Here is a 17,459-nt window from a genome sequence, read left to right on the forward strand (position 1 = left end):
GTCAGAGGTCAGACACAGACTCAGGTACAGTTTCAACACTTTGACTGCAGGTGGAAGGAAACACAAGAACAGCACACACAGATTCTGAAATTCACATCCAGATCGCTTCAACCACCATCGGCTGATTCTGATTGCTCACAGTAGCTTAGCATGAGTCACAGTTAAACTAAACATCACTAACAGCCCCCCCCCCCCCCCCCCCCCCCCCCCCCCCCACCACCACCACCACCACCACCACCACCACCACCACCAAAACTAAATGATGATCGCGAAGTGCAAAGGTGACACGAAGGTGGCGTATAACGATGTGGACGTTTTGGCGAGCTTGTGCGCGTCACTCCTCCGTCTCCTCCTCCTCACTGTAGTCGCTCAGAGGAAACTCACGGCTCTCTGTGTTGTAGCTTTTCCTGTGCATCACACACTCCTGATCAATGATCGCCTGCAACACACACACACACACACACGATGCAGGAGTGAATGCCAATCAATCATCGCTCGTGCAGTGAAGGTGTTCCAAAATAATCACATGACATTTTTAATACTGCTGTAATTACATCACAGTTACAGTCATGCTAAGACACGCTGCCACGTTTGCTGCTCTGCAAAATGTGTCAGTGAAACAAACATCTGTGACATTACTGTTCTACAGCCTGTCTGAAAGCATGACAGGAAATCCACGTGCAGAGACAAGGACACACGGGACACATCGTCTCCTGGACGACAATCTGTCACTCCAGCCTCAGAGGCCAGAAATGCAGTTTCTCTTTTATTCACACACACACACACACACACACACACACACACACGAACACAGACAGACACGCACAGACACACAAGCACACTTCCTGCTGATGTGTCGGGACCTGCTGCTGCCCTCAGTGTCTCGGACCTCATCACCCCCTCCACCCCAAACACCTCCTCCTATCCCAGCATCCTCCTCGGGCCTCTGCATGTCCTCCTTCATCCATGAGCCTCCTCTGCAGCTCCATCCTCATCCTCCACCCTCCCTCCTCTCTGACTCTGAGCTGTCCATTCCATCTGGCTCACTCCCAGCGAACATGTGAGCATCTTCAGCTCGACCACCAGGGCCGGTCTCACTGCACTCGTCTCCACCCGCTCCACCCTGTCTGCACTCTCTTCTCCACCCCTGAGCTTTATTTACCATTTTCTCCTCTCGGACAGCAGGGTTACGTAACAGGAAGCAGAGCGGCGCGTAAAGGATGTTGATGACCCCGATGAACACCATGAGACAGGGAAAGCCCACAGCCTGCACCAGAGCGCCCCCTGTGGATGGCCCTGGAACAACAGGAGGAGATTTTAATATCATCATTGGCTTTTTCCTTTCTGCTGTGCAAATGTGAGTGTGGTACCTATAGCGAAGCCCATGCACAGCGCCACGTCAGCGATGGCGTAGACGCTGCCGTAGACGGAGGCGTGGCGGATATCAACCAGGTAGCCCATAATGGCCATCATGGAGGAGTCCACCATACCTGAAGCACCACAGCACAGGTGAGGGGGTGTCACTGATTTCATGGTTTCAGTAAAAACACTGCAGATGTGCAGACCCAACATGTCGTTACACATTTCACATGTCACCTATCGCAAATCCCAGACCACCGTTTGGTCCAATCAGGCCGTAGATACTGGTGGCAAAGGGAACCTGAAACACACACAGGGAACATCGCAGTTACATCACGCTTAAGGCGAGGTGTGCTTCCTGACATGAAGGCTCTTTTCATCATGCTGATTGGTTGGATGACAGGAAGTGAGGGTTCTGTTGGCTTTCCCAGAACATGTACATCAGTTTATATCCTGCTTAAATCAGGATCACAGGTGGTTCTCAGGCCTGTTCCAGGTGTACAGGTCACCGGAATATTGCAGAGCAGAGGTGATCATTCACACCTGTGATCCATTTAGAACCACTAATTATCCTAACAGGGAGGTCGTTGGGCTGTGGGAGGAAGCTGGTGGATTTGAACTCAGGACCTTCTTCCAGTGAGGTGATGGTGCTAACACTGCACACCTGCCTAAAGCTCAAACTGGGCAGGTGTGCTAGTTTGGGCTTTTTTAGTAGGTGTAGTAAGTTTGAGCTGAGCTCCAGCTTCAGCAGGCAGCAGAGAGGCAGCATGCTCATCAGCACAGGTAACCTGGCTAATAAAGTAAAAGTGCGCTCAGGTGTGGATGGTAGAAACTGACTCCTCATCTATGAAAGCTCATGCTGCGTGCACGGTGGAAGAAGAAGAAGAGTTTACAGAGCACATGATGAGAACATTCGAAGCTTTGAGGCTCTAATATGTAATCTGCTCTTCTCTACATGCCGGCCTATTTTGGGAATCCAGGTTCCTGGAAGGCTCCCGGGTTCAGACGGAGCGTCAGGAGGAGCGCCTGCTCCCACTGCTGCACAGATCCACATTAACCAATGATGGACGGATGGGTTACTGTTTGGTGTTTGGGTGGATGAAAGGATCGATGACTGACAGATGATGATGAATCACAGGAAGATGGATAAACAAAGAGATGAGCGAATGATGTCGTACTCACACACAGCAGACTGATGCCAACGATAAACATCCCTAGCATGGAGCACAGCCACCTGGAGACACACAAACAGACATCAGCCTCTTACAGCTGCTGGTTTACCAGAAAGCTTCAGCGTCAGGTCTGAACTGGATCTGAAGAGTTAATCTGCTAATCTGCTGATTTAGCCGATGGACAGATTCCCAGGAAATGTGGTGTGGACCGAGGGATCTGTCAGCAGGATCTGATCAATGTAAAGCTTAAAAACCGGAGAAGAAAGCTTAATCTCTGAGCTGCTGATCAGCTCTGATATGGTTTTCCTTTGCCTCATTAATCCCTGTGAAACACTTTGAAACGCTCCTCTGAACAGAGCCGGGATAAAGTTTCCTATGATGAAAGTGTTTTATTGGTGCTGACACACGCTCTGCCAGGTCAGCTCTCACTCAGAGTCTGAAGGTGTTTAAGCACCAGGTCTGATACTTCACCCTGTGCAGAGGTTTTATGTCTCTGCAGACAGAGGCTGACCCCTGACCCTGAGAAACCCTCTCCTGTGGTCAGATGCAGAAGTACTCACCGTCCCATCTTATTGGCGAGAACTCCAAACAGGTTTGTTCCTATCAGGTAGGACACGCTGGCAGGGAGGAAGGCAATACCTGCAACACAGCACACACCTGTTAGGGTCAACGTATGAGGTGCAGTCATAAAGACCTCAGGCTTGTTCTGCAACTGCTCCTCAAAGTCCTGGTAGCTCCTTTAATGTCTCCAACCAGCGAATCCTCAACTGGATATTTGCTGTGTGGATGTGAGGGACGTCACAGAGAGACCGAGCTGAGACAGACTGGTGCTGAGGGAAGGTGGTGCTGAGGGAAGGTGGTGCTGAGGGAAGATGGTGCTGGTTCTTCGGGCCAGCTCAGGCTGTTTCTCACGAATGACGTCAAAGTCTGCGCTGAACGTCTCACCCCGGGGGGCGACTTCACGGAGAATGACCTCAATGACCGCAGAACACACTGAGGAGCGCGCTCAGTGTTACCTTCATGTTGGAAACTGTAATAGATGAAGGCAAGGGGTGCGGTCCTCCATGACTCCTGGGTCACCTTCAGAAAACCTCATGTTTGAGCTTCTGTGGTGAAGTCAGCCGGGCTGGACGTCCAGTGAAAAGCGTCTGCAGCCCGGCCGACCCTCACAGTGACCCGAGCCGTTACCCACCATCAGAATCAACTGTGATGGCAGCAGCTCGGGGGAAAGCGTTACAGCGTCGGCACAAACAGACCTGAGCAGAAAAACGTACCCAGCTGCCATTTTGGGGAGCACATCGTCTGCATCATCCAGATGGGCAGAGTGGGCTCCAGGATGGCCACGCCCATGTTGGCGAAGCACAGAGACCCTGCAGACGCACACAGAGATTTACACGAGTCACTAACATGATCAGGACTTTTCACACCTGCTGCTGCTCCTTCATGCTCAGACGTGGAGCAGAAACAAATATTAATGTGAGCATTTGCTCGGACAGATTTACCTGCAGACGTTCAGTTTTTACTAAACAAACCTGCTGTTCATGAAGTCGCCTCACCTGCACTGACGAGGATGTACGGATCCTTCAGCAGGGTCAGTAACGGCGTTCCCTCCACACTCTGAAACCATAAAACCACGAGCTGAAGCTGGACAACATGCAGAACCAACGAGAACCAACGAGAACCCAAAACAGCTGCGATTCAAACAGGCACAGAAGAACCGTCGGCTCTTTAAACAGATGTTTTTGATCCGTATAATATCTTCAGATTAGCTCAGAAACCGACCCACATGTTTTATTTTGAAAAATTTAAGTCACTGAAAATTTTAATCAGTGGAAAATTTCTTAATGTTTGTCAGATTTCATCACAAAGGTTTTGTTCCATTTGTTTCTGGGGGGTTTTTCCAGTTTTTGCCTTTTATTTGTTTCAGTTTTGAAATAAAAACGTGACGCTGAAACCAGGAAAAAGTCAAACATGTTTATGTCTGATGCTCAGTCATCCAGATAAGGAAATCCCAAAACGTTGATTCTGCTCATCTGGATGTAACGCTACATCCAGATGAGCAGAATCAATGTTTTGGGATCAAATTTTTTTACTCTCCTTATAATTTCAGAACATCTAGATTAACGTGCATGAAACATGTTGCTCTAGAAGAGTTCAGTTCTTTTTCTGCAGGCTGCTGTGAAACATTTATTTTCCTCCTTTTACTTTTTTCCAACCGGTTCCAGAAATTTTCCCCAATTTTCTCCACTTTTGGCTCAAACTTTGACAGTTTTTCAATGGTTCCCAGCTTACTCTGTTTCTGTGATTCCTTCTTCCTGATGGCGCTGTTCGGAGGAACATATCGTTACACTGACTCATCATCTGATAATGAAGCTCTGAATTATTTCAATCAATAATAATATGTTAAAGTTTGATTATTTTAATGTGTCTGATATTTACATTTAACCTTCCCAATTGAACGATGGGACATTCGACGCGATAAACAGATGAGAGGATTTCAAAGTGGACTCACCCCAGGAGAGATCTTTGAAGGCTGCAGGATGCACAACTGCAACGCTGCAACACACACACACAAAATCTGGAGTGATGCTGGCGACCTTGGTTGGTCTAAACAAAGCCGTGGTCACCGTGACGTCAGCCGGACGTTTGTCAGCTCATCATCCTGTTTACTTCATTTTGGTCTCGAATGGGATCTTATTTTTTGAAAAGGGCACCATCCTGTGTTTAATGTGTTTAATTTAATGTGCTGAAAATGTAAGGGCCAAAAGCTGCAGTTCCTCTAACGGCCACACGAGGGCGGCTCCGGTAAATCAGGATGACGACGGCATTAACACAACAAAAAAAAGCTAAACATGTGCTGACGCCACAGGGGCTCCACCCATCATCATCATCATCCTGCATTAGGACCAGCCTCATCTCCAGGTTTACCTCCATCGAACACAGCCAGGAAGGCCAGGATCAGGAAGGGGGCGCTCTTCCCCACAAAGTCATACATCACGCTGCCGAAAGGCGCTCCGACTGAAACACAACACACAAACTATATGAAGAGCTAAAATAACAGCATCATGTAAACCTGACAAATCAACATTCAGTGAACATCCAGTTCACTTGTGCCGTAGTGACACTCAGCTGTGGACCAATCAGCTGCGCCCAGACCCTTTGGGGAAGCAGTTAGTTTATGGCGTGAACGTGATGCAACCTGGATCAGACACAGGTACCAGGTGTATGCTGCAAGTTTGAGCTAAGGTGTGCTTCGTATTCTGGGAGAGTGGACAAACAGCGAGCTGTGAAACTAAACTCTCCAGGTGGGCGACTCGTTCATACACCACTTCTGTCGCCGTGGCCAATCAGCAGACTGAACGTTCTCGCGTGGTTTGTAGCGACACGTTTTTCTGAGTTTGTGTTTGTGACTCACTCAGGACTCCCATAGCCAGTCCTCCCAGCGCCACGCCCATCGCGATGCCTCTCTCCTCATCGTCCGTGTACACGCTGGCCAGCATGCCCAGACCTGCGTGACACGAGGACATGATGTCATCATCATCCAGCACCTGAACACGAACACATCTGTTCACACCTTTAGATCAGGGAGAACTCTCCGGCGCCAGGGCCACATTTAACAGTTTAGTCACAGGACCACAAGAGGATGCTTCACCTAACGTATATGTGAGAGTACAGGTGTATGTACAGGTGAGAGTACAGGTGTATGTACAGGTGAGAGTACAGGTGAGAGAACAGGTGTATGTACAGGTGAGAGTACAGGTGTATGTACAGGTGAGAATACAGGTGAGAGTACAGGTGAGAGTACAGGTGTATGTACAGGTGAGAGTACAGGTGCTGTTAAACACTGTTTGCTGCTTCAGGTGTTCTGTGCCGACCTGCCACTGAGGAGAAGGACGAGCCGATCCCCTGCAGAGAGCGAGCGACGAACAGCAGAGCGTACGTCCCTGAGAAGGCAAACACTGACAGAGACACACAGGATCACACACTTCAGAGAAAACACACCTGTGTGTGTGTGTGTGTGTGTGTGTGTGTGTGTGTGTGTGTGTGTGTGTGTGTGTGTGTGTGTGTGTGCAACAACTTACTGATGGTTGACACAAACATGATGATGAAACCAGCAAACATGGGGATGTGATACCCGATCCTGCAGACAGAAAAACATTCTTCAGTTTCAGAACAAGAAGGTTCAGCCTGTCTGCATGTTCTCTTTCAATACTACTATTACTGCTAACATTACTATTACTGCTAACATTACTATTACTGCTAACATTACTATTACTACTAATAATAATAATAATATTACCTGTTAGTCAGTGGACCAACGAAGGGGTTGACGAGCAGCTGGATGATAGCTTTAGAAGCAAACAACAAACCAACTCGAACATTTTCTTCTTCCAGAAACAAACTGTCCTGAAGACAGGAAGAGCCCTAAGGAAAGGAAAGGAAAGGAAAGGAAAGGAAAGGGGATAAAGGTAATGTGTGAAACAAGCCAAAACAAGGAAGCGAAATAACGTTTAGAGAGAAGTGAGGAAACAAAAGGAGGAAAGGAGGAGACAAAAGAAAGGAAACGAGAAAACAAAATAAGGAAAGAGAAAGGAAAGGAAACAGAGGGGAACCAGAGCTGATTGATTATTGATCATGAAGTGATGGGCTGGTCAGGTATCGGTGGTCTCCACCTACTTCGGTCTCGTTGCCCTGCACATCCGCGGTCACTGAGGTCCGGTCCGCCGGTTCGGTGCCGGCGCTCACGTCAGTCAGGCTGAAGGTCGAGTTATCAAACAGGGACACCAGAGCCGATAGGGTCGGCCCTGTAACCTGGACCGGTGCACTGGTACTGGGCCGAGGCAGGTGGAGGCGCTGGGAGGTCCGTCTGGAGGTCTGGAGGCTGAAGGCGGAGGAGGGGGGCTGTGAGGGTGCAGTGCCCAGACGTGATGCACCAAGGCCGGGCAGAGGGAGCAGAGAGGGCTGGGCGGTCTGTGGCTCCGGACTCGGATGCTCGATGGCGTAGAGGAATGTTGGGATGATCGGTACTGCAGGACGGAGACAGATCATTCAGAGCAGGCAGTAACTGTAATCAGTAACAACAACAATATGTGGTCCTCCATCTGAGACAGCTCCTACTGGATGTTTAATAATTATTTAAAGCTGTGCAGACAAAACATGAGAGGATGAAAGAGCACAGAAGAAGAAGAAGATTCAATCTGAGCGGAGACAAAAGGAGAGCAGATACAGCCCACTGTAAAGGTCCAGGTCAGGAGGTGTGTGTGTGTGTGTGTGTGTGTGTGTGTGTGTGTGTGTGTGTGTGTGTGTGTGTGTGTGTGTGTGTGTGTGTGTGTGTGTGTGTGTGTGTGTGTGTGTGTGTGTGTGTGACCTCTGCAGCTCTGAGTCTAACAGCTAAAGACGGCCTCGACCTCGAGGTTTCCGGCTGCGTCACAGATCGGCTCAGACGCTGCACGGCCAAAAGTATGTGGACAGATTATTATTCAGACTGCAGCTCCATCCTCTGAGTTCTTCTTTCAGGGATTTTAGAAGTGTTACTGTCCTCTCTTATTCTCTTAGCTGCACACCTTCCCTGAAAATCCTCAGTGCGACGGTAATCAGTCACAGCTGTCCACCCATACCTGCATAAACATTCTGATACGATTCTGATGTTAAAGGTGTAGATCTGCCCGACAATCTTTCTGTTTTTACTTTTCTTCAGTCTTGAAAGAGTCCAGCGATCGTTGCACACAAATCTGTGACTAAACTGCAAATAGGAACAATGACATTTGAAGACAGTTTTTATGAAGATAGTTCAGCGAAATGTAAACAAAGACAGGCTAAACACAGCGCTGGAGTTCGATCTATGCTCGATCTAAAAGAGTTCCCGTGGTATAAAGAGATTTTTCACAATCAGATATTTGGTCTTTGTGATGCGTCGTTTCGTGGAGTGTGCGCCAGTTACTCACCGACCACAGTGAGCAGCATATTGTCGAGCAGCAGAGCGACACAAACCACCACCAGGACGAGTCTGGGTGAGCCTCGACTCTGATGGAGCCACGCCATGTCTGCAAAGACACACGCCGGTCATCCGTCAGTCTCCTCAAGATCAACCAAAACCACCGTTCATAAAACATGTAGCTCCACCAAATTAAGACAAACATGCACCCGAGTCAAACTCCAAAGTAAGAAAAAGCAAACATGACTCAAACCAACTCATTTAAATATTTGCGAAAAGCTTTATTTACAGACGATAACTGTGCGTTTAGTCGAGTATTGTCCAGAGTCAGGAGAACGGCTGTTTTTGTCAGTCGTTATGCAAACACATGTTTCTGCAGCGAGACCTGAAGGACCTGAAGCAATAAGAGCAGCTGCACAGAGACTGGGAGCTTCTTCATATCACATTTAATCTTTAATAAAACAGCAGAACATGCTGTTATTATCAGCCTGAGCCTGCAGACCACAGACGTGGAGGTTTGTCTGCACTGTCGGGATCTGTGCGGCTTTAACATCAACAGCCTGTCAGTCCTCTCCATTTAACTAATCTAATGTGCCAATTATATGAAGGTACCTACTAAAACACGGGGCAGCTCCATAGTGCTTTACTCATTAACCTAATAAGCAGAAGCTCCCAGGTTTGATCCCGGGACACAAATCCCTCTGGGGCTACATCAGGAAGTTCATCTGCCAAATCACACATGAAGCGCCTGTTGTGGTGACGAGATGAAAAAAACTTTTATCTACTAACAAGCGTACTCATTCCTCTGTGAGCAGTACAGTCTTTAATGAGAGTCTTTTAAAATACGCTACACATAAAACACAGCTTGATACCAAAGTACAGCATCTTCAACAAGCTGTCAAACCTTTACACCAACAGGACCAAAGCTGTTAGCCCACAGAGCAAGCACAATGCAGGAACTCCAGCAACACTTAAGGGAAGATGAACAATTTTAATAATTGACCAACGCGTTTCGGCTTGTGGCCTTCATCAGGGTCATAGTAAAACACTGTAAAAAATTGCTTAAATACAAGACAGGAAACAGAAAAAAATTCAAAATAACCAACAAAAACTTCATAGATAGATCAGCTGACATATAACAGGTTGGTATTGGTTAATTGGTTAAGTCACGCCCAAGTAAATACTGGACTAGATCATTAATGATGAGGACGGGGGGAGGAGACATAATCCCCACCTGTTCAAAATAACACATGCATGAAATACATAAGAAAAATACTATGAATACAAAAAAAAATGGACAAAGGGCAGTGTTTAATAATAAAAGGAGGTTGGTCCAGCAGTTGAATTAAAAAACAAGCGGACATCATCACATGGGAACACATTTGTTAAAAGGTCCTAATTTATGTCTCTAAAATGTAAAATCTCTAAAATGTAGACTTAAGATGAGATGTCTAGAATGCAACTCCTTTGGCTGAAAAAATAAATAAAATTAATTAAATAAACATTACCCATGCGAGAATAATTTAACTGATAAAATTAGAATAAAAACATAAAAAATAAATCCTCTTGTGCCAGAAATTTTTGCTGTGATTTATCTTCTTCTGGTTCTGAGACACACTCACCATGGAGCAACAACATCAGAATTACAACACGTCCCACTCGACCACAAGAGACGATGACATTCAAGGAGCATCAGCCTTCTGTGGCTTCAATCCCATAGAAGTTTTGAGGAATTCTTCACTCTTTGAACAAGACACCAATCAGGAGGCAGCAGATCACCTGAGGAAGTTCTATTTCGCACGCCAAAAGATACTCCGGAGCAAATGGCATGCTATCACCTTATCAGACTACATCAGGAAAGAAATGATCCCAAGAGGACTACATATTGACAAGCCGCCATCTTTTGGTAAAGACAATCCCGCTTTCACTACTGCATGGAACAGTGTCCTCAACAAATGCTCCTGTGCGTTGATGGCTATTACTATTAGGTATTTGAATGAGGAAGAGAGTAAGATACAAAATGAAATATTACAGACTGAACAACACCTTGAGGTTTTGGCAAGAAACAATAATGATGTGCTGAAACAAATGGAGGAAACTGATCTCAGACTAAAGGAATATGAAGATGAAATAAAGGACCTCAAAAGAACCAAATTCCTAAGAGATGAGAGAGACTACAGAAAGTAATTTATATACCCGTGGTCCAAAGATACCCATAACTTAACTACCAATGCTGCCACGATCACTGAACCACGCCAAACACAACAAAAAGTTTGGTTTAAGAAAACACAGACTTCCTTCAACTACCACAAATAAGAAAAAGCCACAGCACAAATTACCCTACCAGTCAAAATATCCTTTTTTGGACCAAACAGAGTTTCCCCCCTTGGAACCAGGGCTGGACTGGCCATCGGGCATACATGCTCGGTGGGCCGCTCATGATTTTTCATTTTCATGGGCCGATGGGGTTTTATTTCTTTTCTCTTTTTTAACGGTATAAATGAACGGTGGTGGATTGGCCAGTCGGTCATGATCAACTCTGTGCTGGACCAACTACAGCCGAGGAGGTCGAACTTTAAAATTGAGGTGAAAAGGAACGCGATTTGTCCCGTTCCTCTTCAGCTAGAAAGTTGCTAATTCAATCATGAAACTGATCAATGATCAGCTGATCGGCTTTTCTCTCTTGTTTGTTTATCACTTTGTGTCAGAAAGAGGAAACCAGCGGATGTCGCGCTAAACAACAGCAGCACGTTTAAGCTTGATCAGCTGCTGTTAGAATTTATTTAATATTACTTTCTAATATCAGCTGATGTTTGCTGGAGCCACAGCTGTAAAGCTGCTGGTCATGATGTCGGTTTGGATATGTGGTGAGAGGGAAACATGAAGATGAAACCAGGAGATGTCCTTACTGAATCATCAGAGCTGAACAGGTGATGGAGAAACAGGTTTACCTTTTAGGTGACATGAATGAGTTGAAGTTATGAACTGTTTCTGAGAGACAAATAACACCAGCATCCTTTTCTATGTAGCTGACAGCTGGTAACTGTGCAGGGGCGGGTCTAGCACAGTGTTGCCAGGGGGCCAGGTAGGGCATTAACAGGGAGAGGGGGGCACAAAGAAATACTTTTCTTTCTTATTCTCATTTAAAATGTCTCGCTTTTAATAAATAATTATCTGAAGCTTACAACCAAAGTTTTTATCTGATGTCAAATGTATAGAAATCCATTATTGTATTCATTAAATATAAGTCTAGTATATACCATAGTAAGTTATAGTATTCTTTCCTTTGGGAAGGTACCATCTGTGCAGTCTGCAATTCTGTTGAAGAAAGATGTTGAATCTATTTAATAACTGGAGAAAAATAATAGATTTTTGTGCATTTGTTTTATACGTGCATTAAATTAAAATCGGTTTTGTCAATTAAGCATCTTGAGGCAGAGGGTGGGGGGTGGTGGGGGGGGGGGGGTTCCCTATTTTTTTTCTTTTCTTTTTTTGCTGGGAGTTGGCAACCCTATTAGTGAGGTATATGTAATTATAAATTAGGTTGCTTTATATTTTTGCTAAGGACTGTTTAGAATAGCAGAATAGGGAGGATGGTGTAGGTTTAAGTTTATTATAAAGGCTTTATGTTTTTCCCTATAATACCATGGTGGGCCGGTCACTAGTCAAAATGCCCGGGCTGATTTTTTGTCCCAGTCCAGCCCTGCTTGGAAACTCCATCCAGGAGCGGCCCCAATGCAAACGCACACAGCGGGGAAAAAGGAAAAGACTCACTGAACCGTCCATGGACCCGATCCCAATTCCGGGGAAGAAGTCAGCTGTTGTCAGCTTGAGTACCACTGCTTTGACCCCTGCTCAGCTATCAGTGCTTGAACTTGGTCTTTCTTTTGTATCAACTCTGTCTGCAAGTCAACTGAAACTCTTTTTAGATTTACAAAAATTTTTTTAGAGATGTTAGACGCAAATAGTTTTTTATGAATAATGAATCTTCCCACAATACTGTACACAAAAGTACCTTTTATATTAAAAGCAACTTTTGTCCTCCTAAGAACAGAAACCATCTGATAGATACATACTGTAGACTCACAGAACTAGAACTCGAAAAACATATTAAATGTTTTCTTTTCTTCACACAACCTAGCAGATGACCAACAGAAAGCACTGGCAGAACTGGAACAGAATAAATCCATTATCATCAAATCTGCTGACAAAGGAGGCGCCATTGTCATAATGGACAAAATTCAATATGAAAATGAAATCTTAAGACAAGTAGCAAATCAAACTTTCTACAAAAAACTTAAATCTGACCCTACAAAAGAATATTTTAAAGAACTACAATTGATACTTGAAGAGGGGTTGACCCAAGGGGACATTTCTCTGAAGGAGAAAACATTTTTACTTAATGAACAACCCTTGAGGGCTTTCTTATACATATTACAAAAAATTCATAAGAACCTAGAAGAATCACCTGGCAAACCCATTGTTTCTGGAATTGGTAGTCTAACTGAAAGAATATCAAGCTTTGTAGACTTCCACATAAAGAACTTTGTACCGTCCTTAAAGTCTTACATAAAGGATAGCTCCCACTTTTTCTCAAAGATCTGCCACCAATTGATACGGATACAATACTATGTACTTTAGATATTGAATCCCTGTATATCAATATTAATCAGACACAAGGCCTAGAGACCTTGGAACATTTCCTTGATACTAGGTCTACCAAATTACCATCTACAGTGGCTTACAAAAGTATTCGGTCCCCTTGAACTTTCCCACATTTTGTCACATTACAGCCACAAACATGAATCAGTTTTATTGGAATTCCACGTGAAAGACCAATACAAAGTGGTGTACACGTGAGAAGTGGAACGAAAATCATACATGATTCCAAACATTTTTTACAAATAAATAACTGCAAAGTGGGGTGTGCGTAATTATTCAGCCCCCTGAGTCAATACTTTGTAGAACCACCTTTTGCTGCAATTCCAGCTGCCAGTCTTTTAGGGTATGTCTCTACCAGCTCTGCACATCTACAGACTGAAATCCTTGCCCATTCTTCTTTGCAAAACAGCTCCAGCTCAGTCAGATTAGATGGACAGCGTTTGTGAACAGCAGTTTTCAGATCTTGCCACAGATTCTGGATTGGATTTAGATCTGGACTTTGACTGGGCCATTCTAACACATGGATATGTTTTGTTTTAAACCATTCCATTGTTGCCCTGGCTTTATGTTTAGGGTCGTTGTCCTGCTGGAAGGTGAACCTCCGCCCCAGTCTCAAGTCTTTTGCAGACTCCAAGAGGTTTTCTTCCAAGATTGTCCTGTATTTGGCTCCATCCATCTTCCCATCAACTCTGACCAGCTTCCCTGTCCCTGCTGAAGAGAAGCACCCCCAGAGCATGATGCTGCCACCACCATATTTGACAGTGGGGATGGTGTGTTCAGAGTGATGTGCAGTGTTAGTTTTCTGCCACACATAGCGTTTTGCATTTTGGTCTCATCTGACCAGAGCACCTTCTTCCACATGTTTGCTGTGTCCCCCACATGGCTTGTGGCAAACTGCAAACGGGACTTCTTATGGTTTTCTGTTAACAATGGCTTTCTTCTTGCCACTCTTCCATAAAGGCCAACTTTGTGCAGTGCACGACTAATAGTTGTCCTATGGACAGATTCCCCCACCTGAGCTGTAGATCTCTGCAGCTCGTCCAGAGTCACCATGGGCCTCTTGGCTGCATTTCTGATCAGCGCTCTCCTTGTTCGGCCTGTGAGTTTAGGTGGACGGCCTTGTCTTGGTAGGTTTACAGTTGTGCCATACTCCTTCCATTTCTGAATGATGGCTTGAACAGTGCTCCGTGGGATGTTCAAGGCTTGGGAAATCTTTTTGCAGCCTAAGCCTGCTTTAAATTTCTCAATAACTTTATCCCTGACCTGTCTGGTGTGTTCTTTGGACTTCATGGTGTTGTTGCTCCCAATATTCTCTTAGACAACCTCTGAGGCCGTCACAGAGCAGTTGTGGAGCTGTTTTGCAAAGAAGAATGGGCAAGGATTTCAGTCTGTAGATGTGCAAAGCTGGTAGAGACATACCCTAAAAGACTGGCAGCTGTAACTGCAGCAAAAGGTGGTTCTACAAAGTATTGACTCAGGGGGCTGAATAATTACGCACACCCCACTTTGCAGTTATTTATTTGTAAAAAATGTTTGGAATCATGTATGATTTTCGTTCCACTTCTCACGTGTACACCACTTTGTATTGGTCTTTCACATGGAATTCCAATAACATTGATTCATGTTTGTGGCTGTAATGTGACAAAATGTGGGAAAGTTCAAGGGGGCCGAATACTTTTGCAAGCCACTGTAGTTCTTTCAGATCTCTGGCACTGCAATGGGAACCAAAATGGCCCCCAGTTTTGCCTGCCTTTTTGTTGGTCATCTGGAAGAACAAATTCTATATAATCACCAAAATAACCCTTATTTACCATTCATTGTATCTTGGAAATGGTATATAGATGACGTGTTTTTACTCTGGAAAGGACAAGTCTCTATATTACTAGAGTTCGTAGAATTCCTTAATGGACATTTTGCAGCTTATGTTTCACCCTCAATTACAGTACAGAAATTAACTTTCTGGACATGAAAGTAACAAAAAAAGACACATCTCTGTCCACCTCTATGTATTCTAAACCCACTGATCGGAATACATTATTGCATGCTGCAAGTTTTCATCCGAACCACCTCAAAAAGAGCCTCCCTCTAAGCCAATTGATTACACTCAAGCGTATTTGTGAAATTCGGGATGAATATAATGAGAGCAAAGAAGAGATGTTGAACAAATTTAAAGAAAGAAAGTACAAAGAGGACTGGTTAAGATTTGCAGAAGAGAAGGTGAATACAGTAAGCAGGGATTTCTATTTAGCAACTAAGAAATCTCCAAAACATAAACCTGACCTTGTCTTTTGCACAACCTTTACACCAAAAACCAGAACCATTAAAGAAATAATTTTAAAACATTGGCATATCCTTCAAAATGACCCAAACTTATTAGGTACCTTTAAAGAACCATCAATGATAACCTACAGGAGAGGAAGGAATATTAACGATAGGCTTGTTAGAGCTTCCCAGGACCCTAATACTCCAGATAAAACCCTGATAAGCCATAACCTACAAGGTAATTTCAAGTGTGGGGCATGCATTAATTGTCAATACACCAAAAATGTTAAATCATTCAAAGACCCTATAGGCAGTGTTGGGAAGGTTACTTTTAAAATGTATTCCACTACAGATTACAGATTACATGTCCCAAAATGTATTTTGTAACGTATTCTATTATGTTACTCAATGACAGTAACGTATTCTGAATACTTTGGATTACTTAATATATTATCATGCTTTTTACAACTACATGAATGTACTATTGCTGTGTGATTTATTACTATTACTGAAGGTTACTCTCCATACCAATACCAACTAGATGTTTAAATCTTAATATAAATGAGTAACAGTAGGTGGACATTAGGTAAGGCTGCACTTTTTGCAGTGATCTCGTATAGAAAACTATTCCGCGCGTATATAAAACAGGTCTGCGGCTCCGAACCGTAGTAAAGGGACCTCTGGCTAATATGTCGGGTTCGTGTCGGGCTCGTAGCCGAAAACTAGCTTTAGTTTGTTGTCTGGGTCAACTTTGCTAGCAGAGACAGAGAGAGGCGTTGAAAGGCTGCTCCAACGGAACTTATTGTTTCGGAGGAAAACACGAACACAGCGTACAGTCGAGTCTTAATAGCTTACTTACAGCTGGGCTCGTCAGGCACTCTTCTTGGCTGCAGTGGTTATTATTATATTTACATGCTTCCAGCTCCCGTTTCTGCTCGGTGACAGCTCGTACTTTTCCTTTTTCTCCCTCCCTCGCTCACAGACACATAACGGGTATGGCAGTCCATTCTCCCTGCAGCACGGACTACACTGCCCATCAGGCTACATGCTTTAGGGCTATGCCTGTAACACTCTGCTATTGCCTTCATATTAAATCATTTTTGTGAATAACTTTTTAAAATATTTCTTATTTTTCATTCCTCATTATTTCATTATGCGAGCCGCAAGTAGAGGTGACATGGGCCGCAAGGTTGAGACACAGGCATCAGAGCCTCTTAATGCCTGTTTTGTTTGGGGCGTGGAAACCAAAAACAGAGGGCATAGCCGAACATATGAAACAGGAAAATACCGCCGTGTAATCCATTTATTTCAGTAAAGTAACTGTATTCTGAATACCACCTTTTTAAACGGTAACTGTAACAGAATACAGTTACTCATATTTTGTATTTTAAATATGTAACGGCGGTACATGTATCCATTACTCCCCAACACTGCCTATAGGTGACAAAACCTTTGCCATAAAGGGCTGTATCACATGCAGAACTAAAAATGTAATCTACATGATACAGTGCCCATGCAATACAAATATATATAAGAGAAACATCCCGCCCTCTGAAAGATCGAATTAATGAACACAGAAGTTCGATCAAGAGGAATGATCTAACCAGCCCTGTTGTAAGACACTTCAATGATAAACATCCAAATTCACCATTATTTTTTCTAGGCATTGAAGCCATTAAACTAAACCAAACAGGTGGTAATTTTAATTTTATCCGGAAAAAAAGAGAAGCATTTTGGATATTCCGCTTTAAGAGTCTGCACCCCAGAGGTATGAATGAGGATTTTTCTATCAATGAGTTTTTGTGAACTGAACCTGTTTTTATTCACATTTTATCAGTTAAATTATTCTCGCATGGGTAATGTTTATTTAATTAATTTTATTTATTTTTTCAGCCAAAGGAGTTGCATTCTAGACATCTCATCTTAAGTCTACATTTTAGAGATTTTACATTTTAGAGACATAAATTAGGACCTTTTAACAAATGTGTTCCCATGTGATGATGTCCGCTTGTTTTTTAATTCAACTGCTGGACCAACCTCCTTTTATTATTAAACACTGCCCTTTGTCC

General features: G+C 44.1%; 1 protein-coding gene across 1 annotated transcript in view; it reads right to left on the reverse strand.

Annotated features, from left to right (window-relative positions):
- Positions 1–237: 237 nt before the first annotated feature.
- Positions 238–17,459, reverse strand: part of LOC134634548 (chromaffin granule amine transporter) — a 20,767-nt gene continuing 3,545 nt past the window's right edge. Inside the window, exons 2-17 of the mRNA XM_063483816.1 lie at positions 8,477–8,575; positions 7,209–7,558; positions 6,832–6,956; positions 6,614–6,672; positions 6,407–6,490; positions 5,947–6,039; positions 5,460–5,549; positions 5,044–5,087; positions 4,088–4,148; positions 3,806–3,901; positions 3,092–3,170; positions 2,542–2,593; positions 1,597–1,660; positions 1,371–1,490; positions 1,163–1,296; positions 238–439 (exon numbers count right to left, since the gene is read on the reverse strand). Of these exons, the coding sequence (XP_063339886.1) occupies positions 335–439; positions 1,163–1,296; positions 1,371–1,490; positions 1,597–1,660; positions 2,542–2,593; positions 3,092–3,170; positions 3,806–3,901; positions 4,088–4,148; positions 5,044–5,087; positions 5,460–5,549; positions 5,947–6,039; positions 6,407–6,490; positions 6,614–6,672; positions 6,832–6,956; positions 7,209–7,558; positions 8,477–8,573 (1,653 nt within the window). The 5' untranslated portion in view covers positions 8,574–8,575 and the 3' untranslated portion in view covers positions 238–334. The remainder of the gene's footprint in view (positions 440–1,162; positions 1,297–1,370; positions 1,491–1,596; positions 1,661–2,541; positions 2,594–3,091; positions 3,171–3,805; positions 3,902–4,087; positions 4,149–5,043; positions 5,088–5,459; positions 5,550–5,946; positions 6,040–6,406; positions 6,491–6,613; positions 6,673–6,831; positions 6,957–7,208; positions 7,559–8,476; positions 8,576–17,459) is intronic.

The sequence above is a fragment of the Pelmatolapia mariae genome, linkage group LG2, assembly GCF_036321145.2.
Source record: "Pelmatolapia mariae isolate MD_Pm_ZW linkage group LG2, Pm_UMD_F_2, whole genome shotgun sequence".
NCBI lineage: Eukaryota > Metazoa > Chordata > Actinopteri > Cichliformes > Cichlidae > Pelmatolapia > Pelmatolapia mariae.